This window comes from Mobula birostris, chromosome 2, assembly GCF_030028105.1.
Source record: "Mobula birostris isolate sMobBir1 chromosome 2, sMobBir1.hap1, whole genome shotgun sequence".
NCBI lineage: Eukaryota > Metazoa > Chordata > Chondrichthyes > Myliobatiformes > Myliobatidae > Mobula > Mobula birostris.
Window position 1 is genome coordinate 3787063 of NC_092371.1, and position 22956 is coordinate 3810018.

The 22956-nt window shown below is 44.2% G+C and overlaps 1 protein-coding gene across 1 annotated transcript in view; it reads left to right on the forward strand.

The window, feature by feature from the left end:
* Positions 1-22956, forward strand: part of iqgap3 (IQ motif containing GTPase activating protein 3) — a 217613-nt gene that overhangs the window by 151166 nt on the left and 43491 nt on the right. The window contains exons 26-29 of the mRNA XM_072281088.1: positions 7303-7527; positions 9456-9596; positions 13083-13167; positions 14497-14729. Coding sequence (XP_072137189.1) covers positions 7303-7527; positions 9456-9596; positions 13083-13167; positions 14497-14729 — 684 coding nt within the window. The remainder of the gene's footprint in view (positions 1-7302; positions 7528-9455; positions 9597-13082; positions 13168-14496; positions 14730-22956) is intronic.

The window sequence follows — 22956 nt, forward strand, 5'->3', positions numbered from 1 at the left end:
GAGCTGAGAAAATGAGCCTGGCAAATGCACAGTTCTCATTTACTAATGGCAGGAAATGCTGTAATCACTCAGCACATCAAGCAGCATCTGTGAAGGGAGTGTTAATGTTTTGGGTTCAAGGCCCTTGTTCGAACTGGGAAAGAAGAGAAAATGAGTTAGGTAAAACAAACTCAACACTTCCTGATGTTAGACTAGTGGAATTTCTGGACTGTTAGATATTATATCTATTAAGTGGGTAAAAATTTCCTTTTGTATGCCATCCACACAGATGTTTTCACCACATCAGTACATTGGGAGTACAAGGGAAAAACAATAAGGGAGTGCTGAATAAAGTGTTACAATTACAGAGAAAGTGCAATGCAGGTGCAAGGGCCGTAATGAGGTAGATCCCAAGGTCAAGGCTCCATCTTATTGTACTAGGGCACCATTCAAACGTCTTGTATCAGCTGTCTTTGAGCCTGGTGGTATGTACTTTCAGGCTTTTGTATCTTATGCTCTTTGGAAGGGTGGGAAAAAGAGAATGTCTAGGCTGGGTGGGTTCTTTGTTTATACTTCTTGCTGCCTTAGTAAAGCAGCTAACTTAATCGGTCCGTTGAGGAGAGGCTGGTTTCTGTAATGTGCTGTGCTATGTCCATGACTGTCTAGAGTTTCTCACAGAGTCAAACAGAACTTTGCTGTCCCTACCCATGATGCATCACGACAGAGTTTTTAATACCTCTGCACACTCTATTAAATAATTTGTTATTATTTAATTTCCATTTAGAGATACAGTGCGGAACAGACTCTTCTGGCCCAATGAGCCACACTTCCCAGCAACCCATCTATTTAGCGTTAAATTAATCAGAGGAGAATTTACAATGACCAATTAACCTACTTTGGACTCTGGGATAAAACTGGAATACCAAGAGGAAACCCATGTATCACAGGGAGGATGTGCAAACGCCTCGCAGAGGACACCCAGAATCGAACTCCAAATTCCGACACCCTGAGCTGTTGTAGTGTCACCACCATTGTGGCGCCATAATGTCTTCTAGCTTTAGACACCTCTAATTGGTTGGGGTTGTGTGGGTTTGTAACACAGTGACTATACCTTATCTATATCCCTAATGATTTTCTAAACCCCTAGGCAACCCCATAGCCATCTTTGCTCCAGGGATAACATACCCATTCTCTCATAACTCAAGCCCTCCAGTCCAGATAACAACTGTGCAGACCTGTACTGTACCCTTCCTAACTTGATCACATCCTGCCTCTGGTATAGCAAGCGGAAGTAACATCTCGCTGATGATCAACACTGGCACACCTCAGGGATGCGTGCTTAGCCCACTGATCTACTCTGTGTGGTTAGGCACAGCTCAAATGCCATCTATAAATTTGCTGATGACATATTTGTCATTGGCAGAATTTCAGATGATGACAAGGAGGCAGGCAGCAGCAAGATAGATCAGCTGGTTGAATGGTGTGGCAGTAACAACTTTGCACTCAACATAAGTAAGACCAAGGAATTGATTGTGGACTTTAGGAAGGAAAGGTCAAAGGAACACACACCAGTCCTAATCGAGCGATCAGAGGTGGAAAGGATGAGCAGTCTGAGGATCTGTCCTGGGCCCAACATATGCAGTTACAAAGAAGGCATGACAATAGATATATTTCAGTAGGAGTTTGAAGAGAACTGGTATGTCAACAAAGGCACTCACAAATTCCTACACATATACTGTAGAGAGCATTCCAACTGGTTGTATCGCAGTCTGGTATGGAGGGGACACTGCACAGGATCAGATAAAGCTGCTCCATCAACTCCATCATGGGAACTAACTTCCCCAGTATAGAGGATGTCCTCAAATGTCGATGCCTCAAAAAGATGGTGTCCGTCATTAAGGACCTCCGTCACCCAGGACAATGCTCGCTCCTCGTTGCTAGAAAGAGGTACAGGAGCCTGAAGGCACTCATTGTTTCAGGAACAGCTTCTTCCCCTCTGCCATCAGATTTCTGAATAGACAATGGACCCATGAACACTACCTAAGACTGTACCTCTTCCTAGAGATGCTGCCTGGCCTGCTGTGTTCACCAGCAACTTTCATGTATGTTGCTTGAATTTCCAGCATCTGCAGATTTCCTCCTGTCTTTTTTTTCCACTGTTTTTGCACTACTCATTTTGTTATGTACTTGTTGAAATTTATAGTTTTTATTACCTATTGCAATGTACTGCCGCTGCAAAACAGCAAATTTCACAACATGTGCTGGTGATAATAAACTTGATTCTGGTTCGGAAAAACGCACGTTGTTCCAGGTGTGGTCCAGTACAGCTGTAACCTGGTGACCGAACTTCTGTACTCAGTGCGCCATATAATGAAGGGAAGAATGCCAAACACCTTCACTACTCTATCAATCTGTGTCACCACTTTCAGGCCACCAGGTAGCTCTGAACTACAGCACTCCCCAAGGCCCTGTCATTTACTGAGCAAATCATGTCTCAGTTCAACTATCTTATGTGACAGTTGTCATATTGGAATTGATTTACTATTGTCAGATGTACCAAGATACAGTGAAAAGCTGGTTCTTCACACTGTTCATACAGATCAAGTCATTACACAGTGCATTAAGATAAAATAGTAACAGAATGCAGAATAAAGTGTAAAAGCTACAGTGTAGTACAGGAAAAATGGTGTAGGATCATAACGAAATAGATTATGAGGTGAAAAGTCAATTTTTATCATTAAAAATATCCATTTAAGATTCTAATAACACTGGGATAGAAGCTGTCCTTGAGTCTGGTGGTACACACTTTCAGGCCTTTATATCTTCTGCGCGATGGGAGGGGGAGAAGAAAGAATGTCTGGGGGTGGGTGATTATGTTGGCTGCTTTATTGTGGCAGCAAAGTCTTGACAGAGTCCATAGGGGAAAGCTGGTTTCCACAACTTATGTGTTCACAGCTCTGCAGTTTCTTGTGGTTACAGGAGAGCAATTACTATACCAAGCCATGAGGCAACTGAATAGGGTGTTTTCTATGGTGCATCAATTTAAAATTGTTAAGTATGAACATGAACATGCCAAATTTCTTTAACCTCCTGAGGGAGTAAAAGCATTGGTGAGCTTTCTTGGCTGTGACATCAACGTGGTTGGACCAGGACAGGCCATTGATGATGTTCACTTCTAAGAACCCTTGCCTTTGAGATTGAGGTCATGGGATCCCAGTGATGTGCAAAGTAATATAGACTAACATCCTCTAGTGCAGTACTGAGAGAGCCCTACACTGTCAGAGGTGCTACTTCTGATGGAAAATGAAGGTGGGTTCTTTCTTCTAGTTCCCTCCTTCACTTACAAATGTATTTGTTTGAACTCTGAGCAACACACAGAAAATGCTTATTTCCCTACATAGATGCTGCCTGACGCGCTGAATTCCTCCAGCATTTTGTGTTATGTTTTTCAAGACTTACAGCATCTGCAGGAACTTCTGTGTTTTTTGAACTCTTGATTTCATGAGACTGATGGAAGAAGATTGGCACTGCGCTAGGCTGACATTTATCCCTTGAATTGTTATTAGCAAAGACATGGTCAAATTGGAATTAGTGCAGAGTAGATTTGAGGATATTGCCAGGTTATAGGGAAAGATTGGCCAGACTAAATTTTATTCCTTGGAACATAGGAGAATAAGGGCCGACCTTAGGGAGGAGTTTAAAATTAAGAGGTTACTGTAGATAAGGTAGAAGTCTTTTCCCCAAGATAGGAGAGCCCAAAAGTAGGGGCATGGGTTTGGGGGATGAGAGGGAAAAGGTTTAAACGGGATCTGAGGAGTAACTTTTTCACACAGAGGACAGTGAGTACATTGAATGAGGTGCCAGAGGAAGTGGCAGCTTTCGGACGTCTCCGAACAAGAGTCTTTCATGATCGTGACATCCAAACAGACACCAAAATGATAGTGTACAAAGCAGCAGTAATCCCAACGCTCCTGTATGCATCAGAAACCTGGACAACATACCGACGACATCTGAAGGCACTTGAAAAGTTCCATCAACGCTGTCTTCAAAACATCTTAAATATCAGCTGGGAAGAGAGAAGAACCAACATCAGTGTGCTAAATGAAGCAAAAACAACAAGCATTGAAGCCTATGTCATCAAGAACCAACTAAGATGGAGCAGTCATGTTGTTCAGATGAAAGACGAACGTCTGCCGAAACAAATCTTCTACTCCCAGTTTAAAGAAGGCAACCGTAAAAGAAGCGGACAACAGAAGAGATTCAAAGACGTCTTAAAAACCAACATGAAGAAATGTAACATCGACATCAACAATTGGGAAACCAATGCCAAGAACAGGAAACTCTGGCAAGCCATCATCCGAGAAGGAACAGCAACTTTCGAAGCCGACAGATCTGCACAATTAGAAGAGAAGAGAAGAAAATGGAAAAAGAGGCAGCAACAACCAAAGCCCGATCTGCCATCTGGAACTACCTGTCCTGAATGCGCAAGAACTTTCAAAGCCAAGATTGGACGCATAAGCCACTTGAGAGCCCATAAGTAGATCAACAGAACGAAGACCATCATCCTCAACCTCGAGAGATACCCACGATGACGACAAAATTGAACAAGGTGCCAGAGGAAGTGGTTGTGACAGGTACAATAGTATCATTTAAGAAGCACTTGGATATGTAGATGGAGGGGTAGGATATGGACCGAACACAGGAAATTGAAACTAGCTGGTTGGGCACTGTGATTGAAATGGATTGGTTGGGCAGTAGGGCCTGTATTCATGCTGTATTGCTCTTTGACTACATGACCACTGGTCATCATTAGAAAAGCAACATACTTCAGATAGTGGAAATCTGAAACAAAATAGAGAATTGCTGAGATACTCAGCATGCTGGGCAGCATCTGCCTCATTTTTTGACCAGAGTACTTCCAGCATGTTCTGCTTTTGACATCAGGCTATATTTATGTTGCCGATTGTAGGAGTTCACTGCACATAGCAGTTCCTATTTTATGACAACTGTACACTCAGTGGCCACGTTATTAGCTATACCTGTACACCTGCTTGTTAATGCAAATATCTAATCGGACAATCATATGGCAGCAACTCAATACATAAAAGCATATGGACATCAAGAAGTTTAGTTGTTGTTCAGACCAAACATCAGAATAGGAATGAGATATGATCTAAGTGACTTTAACCGTGGAATGATCATTGGTGCCAGATGGGGTGGTTTGAGTATCTCTGAAACTGTGATCTCCTGAGATTTTCACACACAACAATCTAGACTAGAGAATGGTGTGAAAAACAAAAACATCTAGTGAGCGGCAATTAGAAACATAGAAAACCTACAGCACAATACAGGACCTTCGGCCCACAAAGCTTTGCCGAGCATGTCCTTACCTTAGAAATTACCTAGGATTACCCATAGCCCTCTATTTTTCTGAGCTCCATGTACCTATCCAGGAGTCTCTTAAAAGACCCTATCGTATGCGCCTCCACCATTGTTGCTGGCAGCCCATTCCACGCACTCACCACTCTGTGCATTTAAAGAAAAAACAACTTACCCCTGTCATCTCCTCTGTACCTGCGTCCAAGCACCTTTAAACTTTGACCCCTCGTGCTAGCCATTTCAGCCCTGGGAAAAAGCCTCTGACTATCCACACAATCAATACCTCCCATCGTCTTATACACCTCTATCAGGTCACCGCTCATCCTCTGTCGCGCGGAGGAGAAAAGGCAGAGTTCACTCAACCTATTCTCATAAGCAAAGCTCTCCAATCCAGGCAGCATCCTTGTAAATCTCCTCTGCATCCTTTCTACGGTTTCCACATCCTTCCTGTAGTGAGGCGACTAGGACCGAGCACAGTAATCGAAGTGAGGTCTGACCAGGGTCCTATAGAGCTGCAACATAACCCCTCGGCTCTTAAACTCAATCCCAAGATTAATGAAGGCCAATGCACCGTATGCCTTCTTAACCACAGAGTCAACCTGTGCAGCAGCTTTAAGTGTCCTATGGACTCGGACCCCAAAATCCCGCTGATCCTCCACGCTGCCAAGAGTCTTACCATTAATACTGTATTCTGCCATCATATTTGACCTACCAAAATGAACCTTCTCACACTTATCTGCGTTGAACTCCATCTGCCACTTCTCAGCCCAGTTTTGCATCCTATTAATGAACTGCTGTAACCTCTGACAGCTCTCCACACTATCCACAACACCCCCAACCTTTTTGAAATCAGCAAATTTATTAATCCATCCCTCCATTTCCTCATCCAGGTCATTTATAAAAAATCACGAAGAGTAGGGGGGTCCCGGAACAGATCCCTGAGGCACACCACTGGTCACTGACCTCCATGCAGAATATGACCCGTCTACAACCACTCTTTGCCTTCTGTGAGCAAGCCAATTCTGGATCCACAAAGCAATGTCCCCTTGGATTCCATGCCTCCTTACTTTCTCAATAAGCCTTGCATGGGGTACCTTATCAAATGCCTTGCTGAAATCCATATGCACTACATCTACTGCTCTACCTTCATCAATGTGTTTAGTCACATCCTCAGAAAATTCAATCAGTCTAGTAAGGCACGACATGCCATTGACAAAGCCATGCTGACTATTCCTAATCATATTATAATGGTTATAAATTCTACCTCTCAGGATCTTTTTCATCAACTTACCAACCACAGAAGTAAGACTCACTGGTCTATTATTTCCTGGGCTATCTCTACGCCCTTTCTTGAACAAGGGAACAACATCCGCAACCCTCCAATCCTCCAGAACTTCTCCCGTCCCCATTGATGATGCAAAGATCATCACCAGAGGCTCAGCAATCTCCTCCCTCACCTCCCGCAGTAGCCTGGGGTATATGATCATCTGGTCCTGGTATCCAACTTGATGCTTTCCAAAAGCTCCAGTACATCCTCTTCCTTAATATCTACATGCTAAAGCTTTTTACTCCACTGTAAGTTCAGTGGGCAAACACCTTGTTAATGAGATAGATCAGAGGAGAATGACCAGACTGGTTCAAGCTTACAGGAAGGCAAAAGTAATTCAAATCAGCATGCATTACAACAGTGGTGTGCAGAAGGGCATCTCTGAGTGCACAACATGTCAAACCTTAAAGTGAATGGGTTACAGCAGCAGAAGACTACGAATAGGAGTTACTGAATAAAGTGGCCACAGAGTGTACTCGAAGTACTTCAGGGTATCCTGACCACAGTATGAATGTTGCTGTGGAGATGCCTAATCAATTTGAAGGGAAATTTGATAGAAAAACCTCTTCCAACTTGTGTCTCTGTACTTCAACGCTCTTCCTTCTCTTACTTTGCAGGTCGAAGGTTGACCAAGTCCATGAGATTGTAACTGGAAACCCCACGGTAACCAAGCTCGTGGTGAGCTTTTACCGTAATATCCGCGGGCAGAACGCCCTACGAGAGATCCTGGGGCTGGTCATCAAAGAGATTCTGCAGGACAAAACCCTAAGTATCAAAACCGACCCTGTCGACATCTACAAGAGCTGGGTGAACCAGATGGAGAGCCAGACTGGGCAGAGAAGGTGAGGTCCAGAATGAGCAACCACTGCACACCTTTGAGCCTTTTCTACTGTGACACACAGTTGGTCTCTTCATTCTTGGGCACATTTGGGCCTTTCCTTGCCCAGGCAGGGCCAGTATAGTTCATGTCTGCTCCCTTGACTTAATGGCATAATTAAATCTGTCAAATCTGCAGAGTAGTTCTTTGCAGGAATTTAGCAAGGACCAGTTCAGATTTGAATGAGTTGCCTGTTCAGAGCTTCCTTCCTTGATTCCCTGCGCAGATGGAGTATTTGTTATGTGAAGTAGACTCAGCAGAGCAAATTAGGAAACAAAGAATGATGGTCAAATTACCCACGTGAACTTTAAAAATCAGATCTATTGATTATAATGTTAGTGCTGTTGGAGACGCTGTAGCAATCTGGTATTTCTGACCCTCACCCCAGTTGCTCGCTGCTATCAATTACAGCTCCTACTGAGACTACACATGACAGAAAATCACTAAAGCTATTGCATCCATTGTGGAATGTTTAATCATGTGTCAGTAGCCAAGTATTCCCCACAGCATTTGTGTGTGGCTGTTCCAATCTTGTTCTCCTCAGTCCAAGCGTTGGTGGAGATGAGGTGGGCACAGGGATCAGGTGGAGGATGGAAGGAGGCCCAGTTGGTGCCCATGTCTTTTAATGTGAGCCAACTCTCTTTTATAATAACAAAACTTCAGGATAAGCTGCTGCATAGTGATTTGATTTAAGTGGAAGCTAGAGCTGGAAATGGGGGATGGGTAGGACTGATGACCTGTCCACTTTTAAATTTGGCCTACCTTACCAGCAAATGTAGTTCTCCCCTGTTGTTTTGAACTCTGTGCCCACGTTATTCATAGTTCCTGACTTTAATGCAGTCGATTTTTTGTTTTAAATCTTCCAGAAGTATTTTTCTGCAGCAGTTTCTCATTGTACCGAGGGACTGGTGCGTGTGTGGAATGAACTGAGGGCGGTAGTAGAGGCAGATATATTAGCCATTTAAGAGACTGTCAGGCACATGGATGACAGAAAAATAGAGAGCTATGTGGGAAGGATAGGTTAGATCAATCTTAAAGTAGGTTAAAAGGTTGGCACAGTGTGGGCTGAAGGGCCTGTACTGTGCTGCAATGTTCTATGTTCAATGACCTCCTCTGACATACAGGGTCCCACCAGCTGGCTTTTGTCCATGAAGAGTACTAACCGTAGGTGGGAGGTTGCCCCTGCTATTAAGCAACAGACTATTGGGACATCTGTACAGATAACTTCCCATTGCATCTCATCCGATTCACTCCAGATATGAGAGCTGGACATCAAATTTTTTGGAAGTGTTGCTTCCTCAGGCATTTCTGTGATTATGATAGTCTACTTGAAGCTGAACACACATACAATTTCAGACTACTTGTAGCACGTAGGGATTTGGAGAAACAAGAAATTAACTTTTATTGACTATAATGTGTTTAATTGCATAACAGTGATGATGTTTTGCAATAGTTCAACTAAGCTAAAAATATATTTTTTTTAATGATTTTTGTTTGTACTCAGTGTCTGAAGCTTCTCGCTTAAAAGTCCAACAATAATTAGCCAGCATTGATGGATTCCAGTTGCCCTGATGCTCTTTCCCCATGTCCACAATGTCTTGGTGAAAGTTTTCAGCATGCTCGTCACTGACAGCACCAACATTAACAAGGGAGAAATCTAAATGAGACTGCAGAAAATAAATCTTTAGTGACAAGTTGCACTTCGTGATTTTGTATACCTGAAGCATGTTGTCAACCAGCTGTATAAAGTTTGGTGCTCTGTAGTTGCCAAGAAAATTTTCAACAACATCCTTGAATGCCTTCCATGCGATTTTCTCCAATTTCACTAGAAGTTCTAAGAACTTTTGTGCCTGGTGACAGCAGATTGCATCCTTGCATTTTTCTTTTCCACAGTAACTTGCCATATGAGGTGACGGCAGACCAAGCCCTGACCCACCAGGAAGTCCAGCGAAGACTCGATATATCCATCCGCCATCTGCGGACTGCCACTGACAAGTTCCTCAATGCCATCATATCCTCTGTGGACAAGATACCGTAAGTACTCAGTGACGTTTCCTCCAGTCAGACTCCCGTTCTGCCTTGTGACCTGGCTGCTAAAGAGCAGGATTTATTATTTCCCCACTGCTGAGCCCAGCACCAACCTTTGCAAAATTAAAAATGTGCATCAATGTGACACCTTTTGCAACTTCAGAACATTCAGCAATTAAAATGGGGGAGAATTGATGGAGTATACAAAATTGGGGGGGCATCACTAGTATTAATACTAAGGCAGGCTTTTTTCACTGAGATTGGGTGAGAAGTCACAGGTTTAGAGTTCCCCAGTTTAAGGGCAAAATGAGGGGGAATTTCTTCACTCAGAAGATGTTGAGAACTGGATTTGGGTTCAATTTCAACTTTCAAGAGAAATTTGGATATGTATGGTTCCTTAAGGTTATCATAGCTAGGGTAGTATTGGGGATAAGTGCCCTCTACCTCTCAAATGCTCCCAGTGGTGTGTGTCTCAAATAGCCTCTGAGAACGAAGTCCAGCTCCTGGTCTTCAAGTGTGGCTTATCTACTAAACCCGGCAGAAATGTTTCTGCTGACAGAAGAAGGGGCAAAAGTGGAGTACTGCCGACTTCAAACTAGTTGCTTCAGGCAGTTTGGGTTTGTCAGCCATGGTTGGCAGCCCATCTAGGAAAAGGAAAACTCTGAATTCAAATCTCTGCTGCCTTATGGCTATACCCACTCATGGGGAAGGCTTCAGGAATAAACCCTGATGAAAAATCTGGAGCTGGAGTCCCTAAGGCAGTTCAATGCTGACTGGCAACTCCTGTAATGCCGCTGTTGCCAAACTGTATTAGTCTCTGCCGTTCCTGTGGATTCATCAGCTGTGGGTGAGGGTGGGAGAGCCTGCTGCATGGGCAACAGCTTGCACTCCATATCATACAACTCTGGCTTACATAGGCACCTAGGACACAACATCCATGGTTGACCCTGATCAATGGAGGAGTATGAAGGCTGTGGTCTGGTTGCAGGTTGATGGGACAAGGCAGATTAATAATTTGGCATGGACTAGATGGGCTGAAAGACATGTTTCTCTGCTGACTCTATGACTCAAAGTTCAAAGTACATTTATTATTAAAGTGTGTATACATTACTCTAAAGTACTACTTTGTAATGTAATGAAACAGAGCCCCAATCTAAAAAAAATAGCTAGAAATTCATCATTCTTGAACCATCTTGAGTCCTGAAGAATGGTCTGGGCCCAAAATGTCGAATGTTTATTAATTTCCATAGATGCTGCCTGGCCTGCTAAGGTCCCACAGCATTTTGTGTGTCTTGCTTTGGATATCCAGCATCTGCAGACTTTCTCATGTTTATTATATCTGAATAATGTCAGTCAGTAGTGTAATGGAGTTTTTCAGTACTCACCTGAAAGAGACTGATAGGGAGCAGTTTAACACATCAAGAGAAGGTGCCTCAGTACTGCCACCAGAGATTTGAGTCTATTTTCTAGAGCAGGATTGAGCCCATAAAGCTAGTTCGGAGCTGAACCATGGCTGATGTCATTGAACAGATGATCAGTACCCAGGCAAGACACTTAAACCAACCTCCTCCCCAGTGGACTCTATCTACACTTCTCACTGCCTCAGTAAAGCAGACAGCGCAATCAAAGACCCCACCCACCCAGAGCATTCTCTCTCCTCTTCTCCTCCTTCTCATCAGGCAAGAGATATATGTGAAAGCATGTACCACCAAGCTCGAGGACAGCTTCTACCCTGCAAAATGTTGGTTCCCTAGTGTGATGAGATAGACTCTTGACCTCCCAATCTACCTTGTTATGGTCTTGCACTTTATTTTACCCCCACTGCACTTTCTCTGTAGCTGTTACTTTATTCTGAATTGTTATTGTTTTCCCTTGTCCTACCTCAATGCATTGTAATGATTTGATCTCTATGAACAGTATGAAGATATATTTTTCACTGTGTCTCGGTACATGTGACAATAATAAACTGATTCCAATTATAGACAAAAAAAATGTTAGATAAGGGATGTGTTTTTGCTGGAATACTGAATAAAATTCCTCTGCTCTGCCTGCGGTTTCTGACCTGAAGTGATCCCACAGATGGGAAAGGGATCAGCCACTTAGGACATAGATAAGGGGAACTCTGTCAGTCTTTGGAATGTATACCAGATAGCTGTGCAGCTGGGTCGGTGAATGTAAGGCTGAGCTTGCCAGATTTTGAGAACTAAGGGAAACGCAGGATGAGAAGGTGGACTTAATGTACGAGAACATTGATGATGCTGAGTGGCTGTGTAGGCTTGAGGGGCCAAATGGCCAGCTTGGCATATGGTATACGGGTTTGGTTGTCCTATAATGGGAAAGAAATCTTTAGGTAAGAGTGAAAAGACAACATATGAGAATGTTCCCAGGACTCGAGGGACCCAGTTAAAGGGAGAGGTTGAGTGAGGACTTTATTTCTTGAAGTGCTGGTGACAGAGCAGTGACCTTGTGGAGATTTTTTAAACCACAAAGGGAGTAGACAAGGTGGATGGTCAGTCTTCTTCCTGGGGAGGGGGTTCTAAAACTGGATGGCAATGGGAGGGGAAAGATTTTAAAGGGTAATTTAAAGAGGTAATTTCACATAGAAGGTGGTCAGTATATGGACAAGCCACCAAAGGAAGCGGTTGAAGCAGCTACCAAAATTCTACAAAAAGGAGTGGATACAGACCAGTCCATCACAGGTTAAAACCCTCCCAACCATTGAGCACACCTATATGAAAGACTATCGCTGGAAAGCAGCATCCATCATCTGGGACCACCACCACCCAGGACATGCTCCCTTCTTGCTGCTGCCATCAGGAAGAGGGTACAAGAATCTTAGGACTCACACCACCAAGTTTAGGAACAGTTACTACCCGTCAACCATCAGGCTCTTGATCAAAGGGGATAACTTTGCTCAACTTCACTCACCCCATCATTGAAATGTTCTCACTCACTTTCAAGGACTCTTCTTCCCATGTTTTTAATATTTATTGCTTATTTATTGTATTGTTTCTTTTTGTATTTGCACAGTTTGTTGTCTTTTGCACTCTAGCTGAAAGCCCTAGTTGGCAGTTGTTCATTGATTCTGTTATAGCTACTATTCTATGGATTTGTTGAGTATGCCCCAAGAAAATGAATCTCGGGGTTGTACATGGTGACATATATGTACTTTGATAATAAAATTTACTTTACACTTTGTACAATAACCACATTTAAGAGACATTTGCACAGATACAAAGCGTTAGAGGAATGTGAGACTGGCTTAGATGGGCATCTGTATTAGCATGGATGAGTTGGGCTGAAGAGCTTTTTTCCACATGATATGAGAGAGCAGATCAATACTAACTCTTTTAGAAAGGGAGTTGGATAGAAACTTCAAAAAAAAAACAGTTGGAGGTGGAAGATATTGACCAAACAAGTGAAAGAGATGACACAGGCTGTATGATGATGAATTTGTCTAATCTTTATTATCTTCCTGTCACTTGGAATGAGGTACGGCATGCGATACACTGCAAAAGTGTTGAAGAGCTCACTGAGGGAGAAGTTCCCTGGTGCCACCGAAGAGGAATTGCTCAAGGTAAGATCTCAACAGTGGGAATAAAGAGGCTTAGTGTCACTGCCATGTTCCACCTTGCCCTGCAGCACCAGCCAGTAGTTGCTAGCGGTTGATTCCAAGGCAGGAGGCCAAGGCTCAGAGTGGGAAACCTCAGTGTCCATTTGGGAAGAGCTGGTTTGAAGCTATTTATGCTTTGAGTGGTAGACCAGTGAATAGATTGCCTTGGTTTGGGGAGAAAGGTTCTGTCTGAGCCAGTCATGGAACATAGAACAGTACCACACAGGAAAAGACCCTTTGGAACACGGTGCTGTGCTGAACTAATTAAGTTAATCACATCTCATCCTTTGTCTGCACATGGTCTGTGTTTGAGAGGTTCTTAGACATTTCTATCATATCTGTCTCCATCACCACTGCTGGCAGCATATTCCAGGCACCTGGCACTCTGTATAAAACAAGAAAGAAACTTGCCTCACACTTCCCTGAACTTACCCCCTTTCACTTTAAATGCCTTCCCTATAGTATTAGACACTTTGATCCTGGGAGAAGGGTACCAGCTGTATCCTCTATCTACACCTCTCATAATTTTATAAACTTTCAGCCTCTGCCACTTGAAGCAGCTCTAGTTTGTCCACCCTGTCCTTATAGCACCTACCTTTTAATTCAGGCAGTTTCCTGGTAAACATATACAGCACCCTCTCCAAAGCCTCCACATCCTTCCTATAATGGAGCGATTTGAATGCACTACTCTAGATGCAGCTAATCAGACTTTTACTCTCAGAGTGCTGGGGGACTCAGCAGGTCAGGCAGCATTTACAGCGAGGAATAAACTGTTGACATTTTGGGCCGACACCCTTCACGACAGGAAAGAAAGGAGTGAAGAAGCCAAAATGGCTGAGACCCTGATGAAAGGTCTCAACCCAAAACACTTATCTGTTTCCTCTCCATAGATGCTGCATGACCTGCTGAGTTCCTCCAGCATTTTGTGTGTGTGGCTTTGGATTAACAGCATCTGCAAAGTCTCTTTTGTTCATAATTAGAGTTTATAAGGCTACAACATAACCTCCTCACTCTTGAGGTCAGAACCTTGACTATCTGATCAATTTGTGTGGCCTCTTTCAGGGAATTAATAACCAGATAACTGGATTTCCATGGGAACACTGCTCCAGTTGGCTTCATCTTTGGGTTATGGGGTCTTATGCCACCCTATAAAGTGTGTCTGTATGTGAACGTCAGGGAACGTCGTGTGTGAACAAGAGGGTTGAATGACTCGTGGAGTATTTGTATCACCTGTGATTTTGCAAGTGTATGTCATTCCATCCCAGACGCTAAGCACCTCTCCTGTTGTTGCAGGTGGTTGGGAACCTCCTGTACTATCGCTACATGAACCCTGCCATCGTGGCCCCAGATGGGTTCGACATCATCGATGTCACAGTGGGAGGGGGGCTCCACACAGACCACCGCCGCAACCTGGGCTCCATCGCAAAACTGCTCCAGCTGGCCGCCTCCAGCAAGATCTTCGAGGGAGAGAGTGCTCAGCTGTGTACCATGAACGACTACTTGTTGCGGTCCCAGGAGAGATTCAGGTCTCATCTTCTCACTTATTTCTTTCTACTGTATAGTCCGAGTGTTGATTCTTCCCGTCCTGTGGTCTTCAGTGTTTCGATCAAATCATTCTGCAGATTTGAGATTTAGAAGAGTAGAGCGATTGTAACAGAGGTAAAGAGTAAATAAACAGAGTCCTGACGAAGGGTCTCAACCCAAAACGTGGACTGTTTATTTTTCTTCATAGGTGCAGCCTGACCTGCTCAGTTCTTCTAGCACTTTGAGTGTGATACTCCGGATTTCCAGCATCTGCAGAATCTCTTGTGTTTAAATCTGCAGAGAGCAGCTTGGAGCAAGTTGCCAGTTCCTCTTCCTTTTCCCGCACCAACCTGTCTATCCTCAGGCCGCCTTCACTGCCACTGTGAGGCTTAACGCTAACCACAGGCACCGCACTTAATATTCCACTTGGTTAGCTTACAACCCAATGGAATGAATATCAGCTTCTGATTTCCGGTAACACACACCCCTAGTGTTCCTTTCTCACTCTCTCCAGTCCTCCCACGTTCTCTTTACCACTGTTCACCTTTTTCAGACCAGCCTGGCTCCATCTGCCCATTACTACTCTCCTCGCCTGATTCCACCTCTCACCTACCAACCTACGCCCACACTTGCATCAACTGACTATTTGCCCCCCTCCCACATACACAATCTCAATACAGAGATTGGACCTGAAACACCAACACATTCCTTTTGCCTCTGCAGATGCTGCTTGACCTACTGAGGTATTTCAGTATTACACTTTGTCCCCAAAGCATCTGTTTTCTTCTCTGTGCGTGTGTGTGTGTGTGTGTGTGTGTGTCCTGTACTTGTACCGTAGTTGATCTCCACTGGAACCCCTTTCTATTGTATGCATCTCCCCCCCCCCCCCACCCCACCACCCAAACTTTCCAGGTACAATAGAGGACTGTTTTATTTCCACCTTTTCTCTGTGGCCAGGAGATGAATTTTATCACCACTTTTATTGTGTGCCAGTCTCATCCTGGAGTTTAATGGTGGAATCTGAACTTCTTTCAACACCACCCTGCACCTATACAACGTCCTTTCTTGTTCCTTTCCGCGCATCGGGCAGCAACCTTGCCCTTTTTTCAGTATTTTTGTCTGTTTTGTTTCCAAGGCAGAGTTGCTAGCTCGATGCTCAACCCAGCATGGATGGAAAGCATGCAAGGAGCCAGCTGGATTTGAGCCTGCTTCGAAGTCCAGCGGCCAAAGGTCTTTTGGTATCGATAATACAAGCTGACCTCTCAACCGCAGCTTGCACTTGTGTAGCAACTTTGGACATGTCAGGAAATAAGACCATAAGACAAAGGAGCAGAAGTCGGCCATTCGGCCCATCGAGTCTGCTCCGCCATTTTATCATGAGCTGATCCATTCTCCCATTTAGTCCCACTCCCCCGCCTTCTCACCATAACCTTTGATGCCCTGGCTACTCAGATACCTATCAATCTCTGCCTTAAATACACCCAATGACTTGGCCTCCACTGCTGCCCGTGGCAACAAATCCCATAGATTCACCACCCTCTGACTAAAAAAATTTCTTCACATTTCTGTTCTGAGTGGGCACCCTTCAATCCTTAAGTCATGCCCTCTCGTACCAGACTCCCCCATCATGGGAAACAACTTTGCCACATCCACTCTGTCCATGCCTTTCAACATTCGAAATGTTTCTATGAGGTCCCCCCTCATTCTTCTAAACTCCAAGGAATACAGTCCAAGAGCAGACAAACGTTCCTCATATGTTAACCCTCTCATTCCTGGAATCATTCTAGTGAATCTTCTCTGTACCCTCTCCAACGTCAACACATCCTTTCTTAAATAAGGAGACCAAAACTGCCCACAATATTCCAAGTGAGGTCTCACCAGCGCCTTATAGGGCCTCAACATAACATCCCTGCTCCTATACTCTATTCCTCTAGAAATGAATGCCAACATTGCATTCGTCTTCTTCACTACCGACTCAACCTGGAGGTTAACCTTAAGGATATCCTGTACGAGGACTCCCAAGTCCCATTACATCTCAGAACTTTGAATTCTTTCCCTATTTAAATAATAGTCTGCCCGTTTATTTCTTCTGCCAAAGTGCATAACCATACACTTTCCAACATTGTATTTCATTTGCCACTACTTTGCCCATTCTTCCAATCTATCCAAGCCTCTCTGCAGACTCTCCGTTTCCTCAGCACTACAGGCCCCTCCACCTATCTTTGTATCGTCAGCAAACTTAGCCACAAAGCCATCTATTCCGTAATCCAAGTCATTGATGTACAATGTAAAAAGAAGCGGCCCCAACACGGACCCCTGTGGAACACCACTGGTAACCGGCAGCCAACCAGAATAGGATCCCTTTATTCCCACTCTCTGTTTCCTGCCAATCAGCCAACGCTCTATCCACATATGTAACTTTCCCTTAATTCCATGGGCTCTTATCTTGTTAAGTAGCCTCATGTGTGACACCTTGTCAAAGGCCTTCTGAAAATCATACAACACAGAAATAGACCCTTCAAGCCCACCAATTCTGTGCTGACCACAGAGCACCCATTGGTACTATGTTATCCAACCCTCCACGATCCCATCAGCTCCCACCAGTTTTCCACACGATAAGGGAGTTGCAACTGGTGGATGTATGGTCAATTTCAACATTTAAGACAAATTTTGATAGCTACATGGATGGGAGGGGTATGGACAACTGTGGTCCAGGTGCAGGTTACTGGAAGTAGGCAGACTAGATGGGCTCAAGGGCCTTTCTCTGTGCTGTAAGAAACTGGAACACACAGGGCAAACCCAAGCAGTCATGGAGAACATGCAAACTCTACACAATGCCCGGAGTTTGGAATTGTATATAGATCACTGGAATTTTGAAACAATGTCTTTATAAGCCAAGCCACATAGACTTGGCAATTTACAGTATCAGTCACTGACTGTAAAGTGGGAAATGCAACTGGCAATTTTCCATAGTTAAGGCAAAACATCATTGTGAAGATGATGAGATGATTGTGTACTAGTGATGCTTACACTGTCTCTCAGTCCACTATCTCGGTCCAAGAAAGGAGGGAGAGAGAAAACAGGGAATTGTAGACCGGTTAGCCTGATGTCAGTGGTGGGAAAGATGCTGGAGTCAATTATAAAAGATGAAATTATGACACATTTGGATAGCAGTAACAAGATCGGTCCAAGTCAGCATGGATTTACGAAGGGGAAGTCGTACTTGACTAATCTTCTGGAATTTTTTGAGGATGTAACTATGAAAATGGACAAGGGAGAGCCAGTGGATGTAGTGTACCTGGACTTTCAGAAAGCCTTTGATAAAGTCCCACATAGGAGATTAGTGGGCAAAATTAGGGCACATGGTATTGGGAGCAGAGTACTGACATGGATTGAAAATTGGCTGGCTGACAGGAAACAAAGAGTAGCGATTAACGGGCCCCTTTTGGAATGGCGGGCAGTGACCAGTGGGGTACCGCAGAGTTCAGCGCTGGGACCGCAGCTGTTTACAATATACATTAATGATTTAGCTGAAGGGATTAAAAGTAACATTAGCAAATTTGCAGATTACGCAAAGCTGGGTGGCATTGTGAAATGTGAGGAGGATGTTATGAGAAAGCAGGGTGACTTGACAGGTTGGGTGAGTGTGCAGATGCACGGCAGATGCAGTTTAATGTGGATAAATGTGTGGTCATCCACTTTGGTGGCAAGAACAGGAAGGCAGATTATTATCTAAATGGAGTCAAGTTAGGAAAAGGGAAAGTACAACGATATCTAGGTGTTCTTGTACATCAGTCACTGAAAGTAAGCATGCAGGTACAGCAGGCTGTGAAGAAAGCTAATGGCATGTTGGCCTTCATAACAAGGGGAGTTCAGCATAGGAGCAAAGAGGTCCTTCTGCAGTTGTACAGGGCCCTGGTGAGACCACACCTGGAGTATTGTGTGCAGTTTTGGTCTCCAAATTTGAGGAAGGACATTCTTACTATTGAGGGAGTGCAGCGTAGGTTTACAAGGTTAATTCCCAGGATGGCAGGACTGTCATATGTTGAAAGATTGGAGCGACTGGGCTTGTATACACTGGAAATTAGAACAATGAGAGGGGATCTTATCGAAACATATAAGATTATTCAGGGATTGGACATGCTGCAGGCAGGAAGCATGTTCCCACTGATGGGTGAGTCCAGAACCAGAGGCCACAGTTTAAGAATAAGGGGTAGGCCATTTAGAACGGAGTTGAGGAAAAACTTTTTCACCCAGAGAGTGGTGGATATGTGGAATGCTCTGCCCCAGAAGGCAGTGGAGGCCAAGTCTCTGGATGCTTTCAAGAAAGAGATGGATAGAGCTCTTAAAGATAGCGGAATCAAAGGTTATGGGGATAAGGCAGGAACTGGATACTGATAGTGGATGATCAGCCATGATCACAGTGAATGACGGTGCTGGCTCGAAGGACCAAATGCCCTGCTCCTGCACCTATTGTCTATTGTCTGACTGCAGATTAACTGGTACAGTCTGGTTCAAAGACGGGTATGTCACCCACTTAGACAGGGAGGGTGCGTGAGCTGGGATTGTGACCCATCAAAGTGCGAGTAAGGTCCATAAGACTATAAGATATAGGAGGAGAATTAGGCCACTTGGCCCATCGAATCTGCTCTGCCATTTCATCATGGCTGATCCAATTTTCCTTTCAGCCCCAGTCTCTTGACTTCTCTCCATATCCCTTCATGCCCTGACCAATCAAGAATCTGTCAACCTTTGCCTTAAATATACTTAAAGATTTGTCTTCCACAGCTGCCTATGGCAAAGAATTCCACGGATTCACCACTCTCTGGCTAAAGGAATTTCTCCTCATCTCCATTCTAAAAGGACGCCCCTCTATTCTGAGGCAGTGTCATCTGCTCTTAGATGCTCCCATCATAGGAAACGTCCTCTCCACATCCACTCTGTCAAGGCCTTTCACCATTTAATAGGTTTCAATGAGGTCACCCCTCATTTTTCTGAATTCCAGTGAATACAGGCCCAGAGCCATCAAACACTCTTCATGTGACAAGCCTTTCAATCCTGAAATCATTTTCGTGAACCTCCTTAGAATCCTCTCCAGTTTCAGCACATCATTTCGAAGATGAGGTGCCCAAAACTGCTGTCAATACTCCAAATGAGGCCTCACCAGTGCTTTATAAAGTCTCCACATTACATCCTTGCTTTTATATTCTAGTCCTCTTGAAATAAATGCTAACATTGCATTTGCCTTCCTCACCACAGGCTCAAACTGCAAATTAACCTTTAGGGAATCCTGCACAAGGACTCCCAAGTCGCTCTGTGCCTCAGTTTTTTTTGTATTTTCTCTCCATTTAGAAAATAGTCAATCCTTTAATTTCTTCTACCAAAGTGCATGACCATGCACTTCCTGACACTGTATTCCATCAGCCACTTCTTTGTCCATTCTCCTAATCTAAGTCCTTCTGTAGCCTCTCTACTTCCTCAAAACTACCTGACTTTCCACTATCTCCATATCATCTGCAAACTTTGCAAAAAAGCCATCTATTCCATCATCCAAATCATTGACATATAACATGAAAAGAATCAGTCCCAATGCATACCCTTGTGGTGCACACTAGAAGCCAACCAGAAAATGCTCCCCTTATTACAACTCCATGCCAGAAACATTACTGTAATACCAAGGTCTCATAGCTTAAGCAGCCTCAAGTGCCGCACTTTGTCAAAGGCCTTCTGAAAATCCTAGTACACAACATCGAATGATTCTCCTCTGGCTATCCTGCTTATTATTTCTTCAAAGAAGTACAACAGATTTGTCAGGCAAGATTTTCCCTTGAGGAAACTATGCTGACTATGGTCTATTTTATCATGTGCCTGCAAGTACCCTGAAACCACATCCTTAATAATCAACTCCAACATCTTCCCAGCCACTGAGGTCAGACTAACTGGCCTATAGTTTCTTTTCACAAACAAGAGAAAATCTGCAGATGTTGGAAATCCAAGCAGCATACAAAATGCTGGAGGAACTCAACAGGCCAGGCAGCACCTATGGAAAAGAGCACACTCAACGTTTCGGGCTGAGACCCTTGAGCAACTGTACTTTTTTCCATAGTTGCTGCTTGGCCTGCTGAATTCCTTCAGCATTTTGTGTGAGTTGCTATAGTTTCTTTTCTTCAGCCTCTCTCCCTTCTTGAAGAGTGGTTTGATATTTTCAATTTTCCAGTATTCTGGAGCCATTCCAGAATCTAGAGATTCTTGAATGATCATTATTAATGCCTCTACAATCTCTTGAGCCATCTCTTTCAGAACCCTGGGATGTAGACCATCTGGTCCAGGTGACTTATCTACCTTCAAACATTTCAGTTTCCCAAGAACCTTCTCCCTAGTAATGGTACCTATCAATTAGCAGCCATCTATACCCAGAGAGGAAACCGAGAAGAGCTCCAATAGCCTCAGAATATGCCACTTGTGAACTGGCTTCCAGTGCTCGACAAGCAGGGAGTGAAGTGAATGGTTAGGGTGATTGAATCTTGCTTGTGCCCACGAGTCTCCTCTTTTTTAACAATCTCAAAGAGAGGCTTTTATTTATTAAGAAAGTGCGTAAAGGAAAACATGGTGAAATGACAATGTCCCACACAGGAGATTAGTGTGCAAACTTAAAGCACATGATATTGGGGGTAAGGTATTGATGTGGATGGAGAATTGTTTAGCAGACAGGAAGCAAAGAGTGGGAATAAACGGGACCTTTTCAGAATGGCAGGCGGTGACTAGTGGGGTACCGCAAGGCTCAGTGCTGGGACCCCAGTTGTTTACAATATATATTAATGACTTGGATGAGGGAATTAAATGCAGCATCTCCAAGTTTGCGGATGACACGAAGCTGGGCGGCAGTGTTAGCTGTGAGGAGAATGCTAAGAGGATGCAGAGTGACTTGGATAGGTTGAGTGAGTGGGCAAATTCATGGCAGATGCAATTTAATGTGGATAAATGTGAAGTTATCCACTTTGGTAGCAAAAATAGGAAAACAGATTATTATCTGAATGGTGGCTGATTAGGAAAAGGGGAGGTGCAACGAGACCTGGGTGTCATTATACACCAGTCATTGAAAGTGGGCATGCAGGTACAGCAGGCGGTGAAAAAGACGAATGGTATGCTGGCATTTATAGCGAGAGGATTTGAGTACAGGAGCAGGGAGGTACTACTGCAGTTGTACAAGGCTTTGGTGAGACCACACCTGGAGTATTGTGTGCAGTTTTGGTCCCCTAATCTGAGGAAAGACATCCTCGCCATAGAGGGAGTACAAAGAAGGTTCACCAGATTGATTCCTGGGATGGCAGAACTTTCATATGAAGAAAGAATGGATGAACTGGGCTTGTACTTGTTGGAATTTAGAAGATTGAGGGGGGATCTGATTGAAACGTATAAAATCCTAAACGGATTGGACAGGCTAGATGCAGGAAGATTGTTCCCGATGTTGGGGAAGTCCAGAACAAGGGGTCACAGTTTGAGGATAAAGGGGAAGACTTTAAGGACCGAGATTAGGAAAAACTTCTTCACTCAGAGAGTGGTGAATCTGTGGAATTCTCTGCCACAGGAAGCAGTTGAGGCCAGTACATTGGCTATATTTAAGAGGGAGTTAGATATGGCCCTTGTGGCTACGGGGATCAGTGGGTATGGAGGGAAGGCTGGGGCGGGGTTCTGAGTTGGATGATCAGCCATGATCATAATAAATGGCGGTGCAGGCTCGAAAGGCCGAATGGCCTACTTCTGCATCTATTTTCTATGTTTCTATGAAATTCTAGCAACACACATCAAAGTTGCTGGTGAACGCAGCAGGCCAGGCAGCATCTGTAGGAAGAGGGACAGTCAACGTTTCAGGCCGAGACCCTTCGTCAGGACTAACTGAAGGAAGAGTGAGTAAGGGATTTGAAAGTTGGAGGGGGAGAGGGAGATCCAAAGTGATAGGAGGAGACAGGAGGGGGAGGGATGGAGCCAAGAGCTGGACAGGTGATTGGCAAAAGGGATATGAGAGGATCATGGGACAAGAGGTCCGGGAAGAAAGATGGGGGGGGGACCCAGAGGATGAGCAAGAGGTATATTCAGAGGGACAGAGGGAGAAAAAGGAGAGTGAGAGAAAGAATGTGTGCATAAAAATAAGTAACAGATGGGGTACGAGGGGGAGGTGGGGCCTTAGCGGAAGTTAGAGAAGTCGATGTTCATGCCATCAGGTTGGAG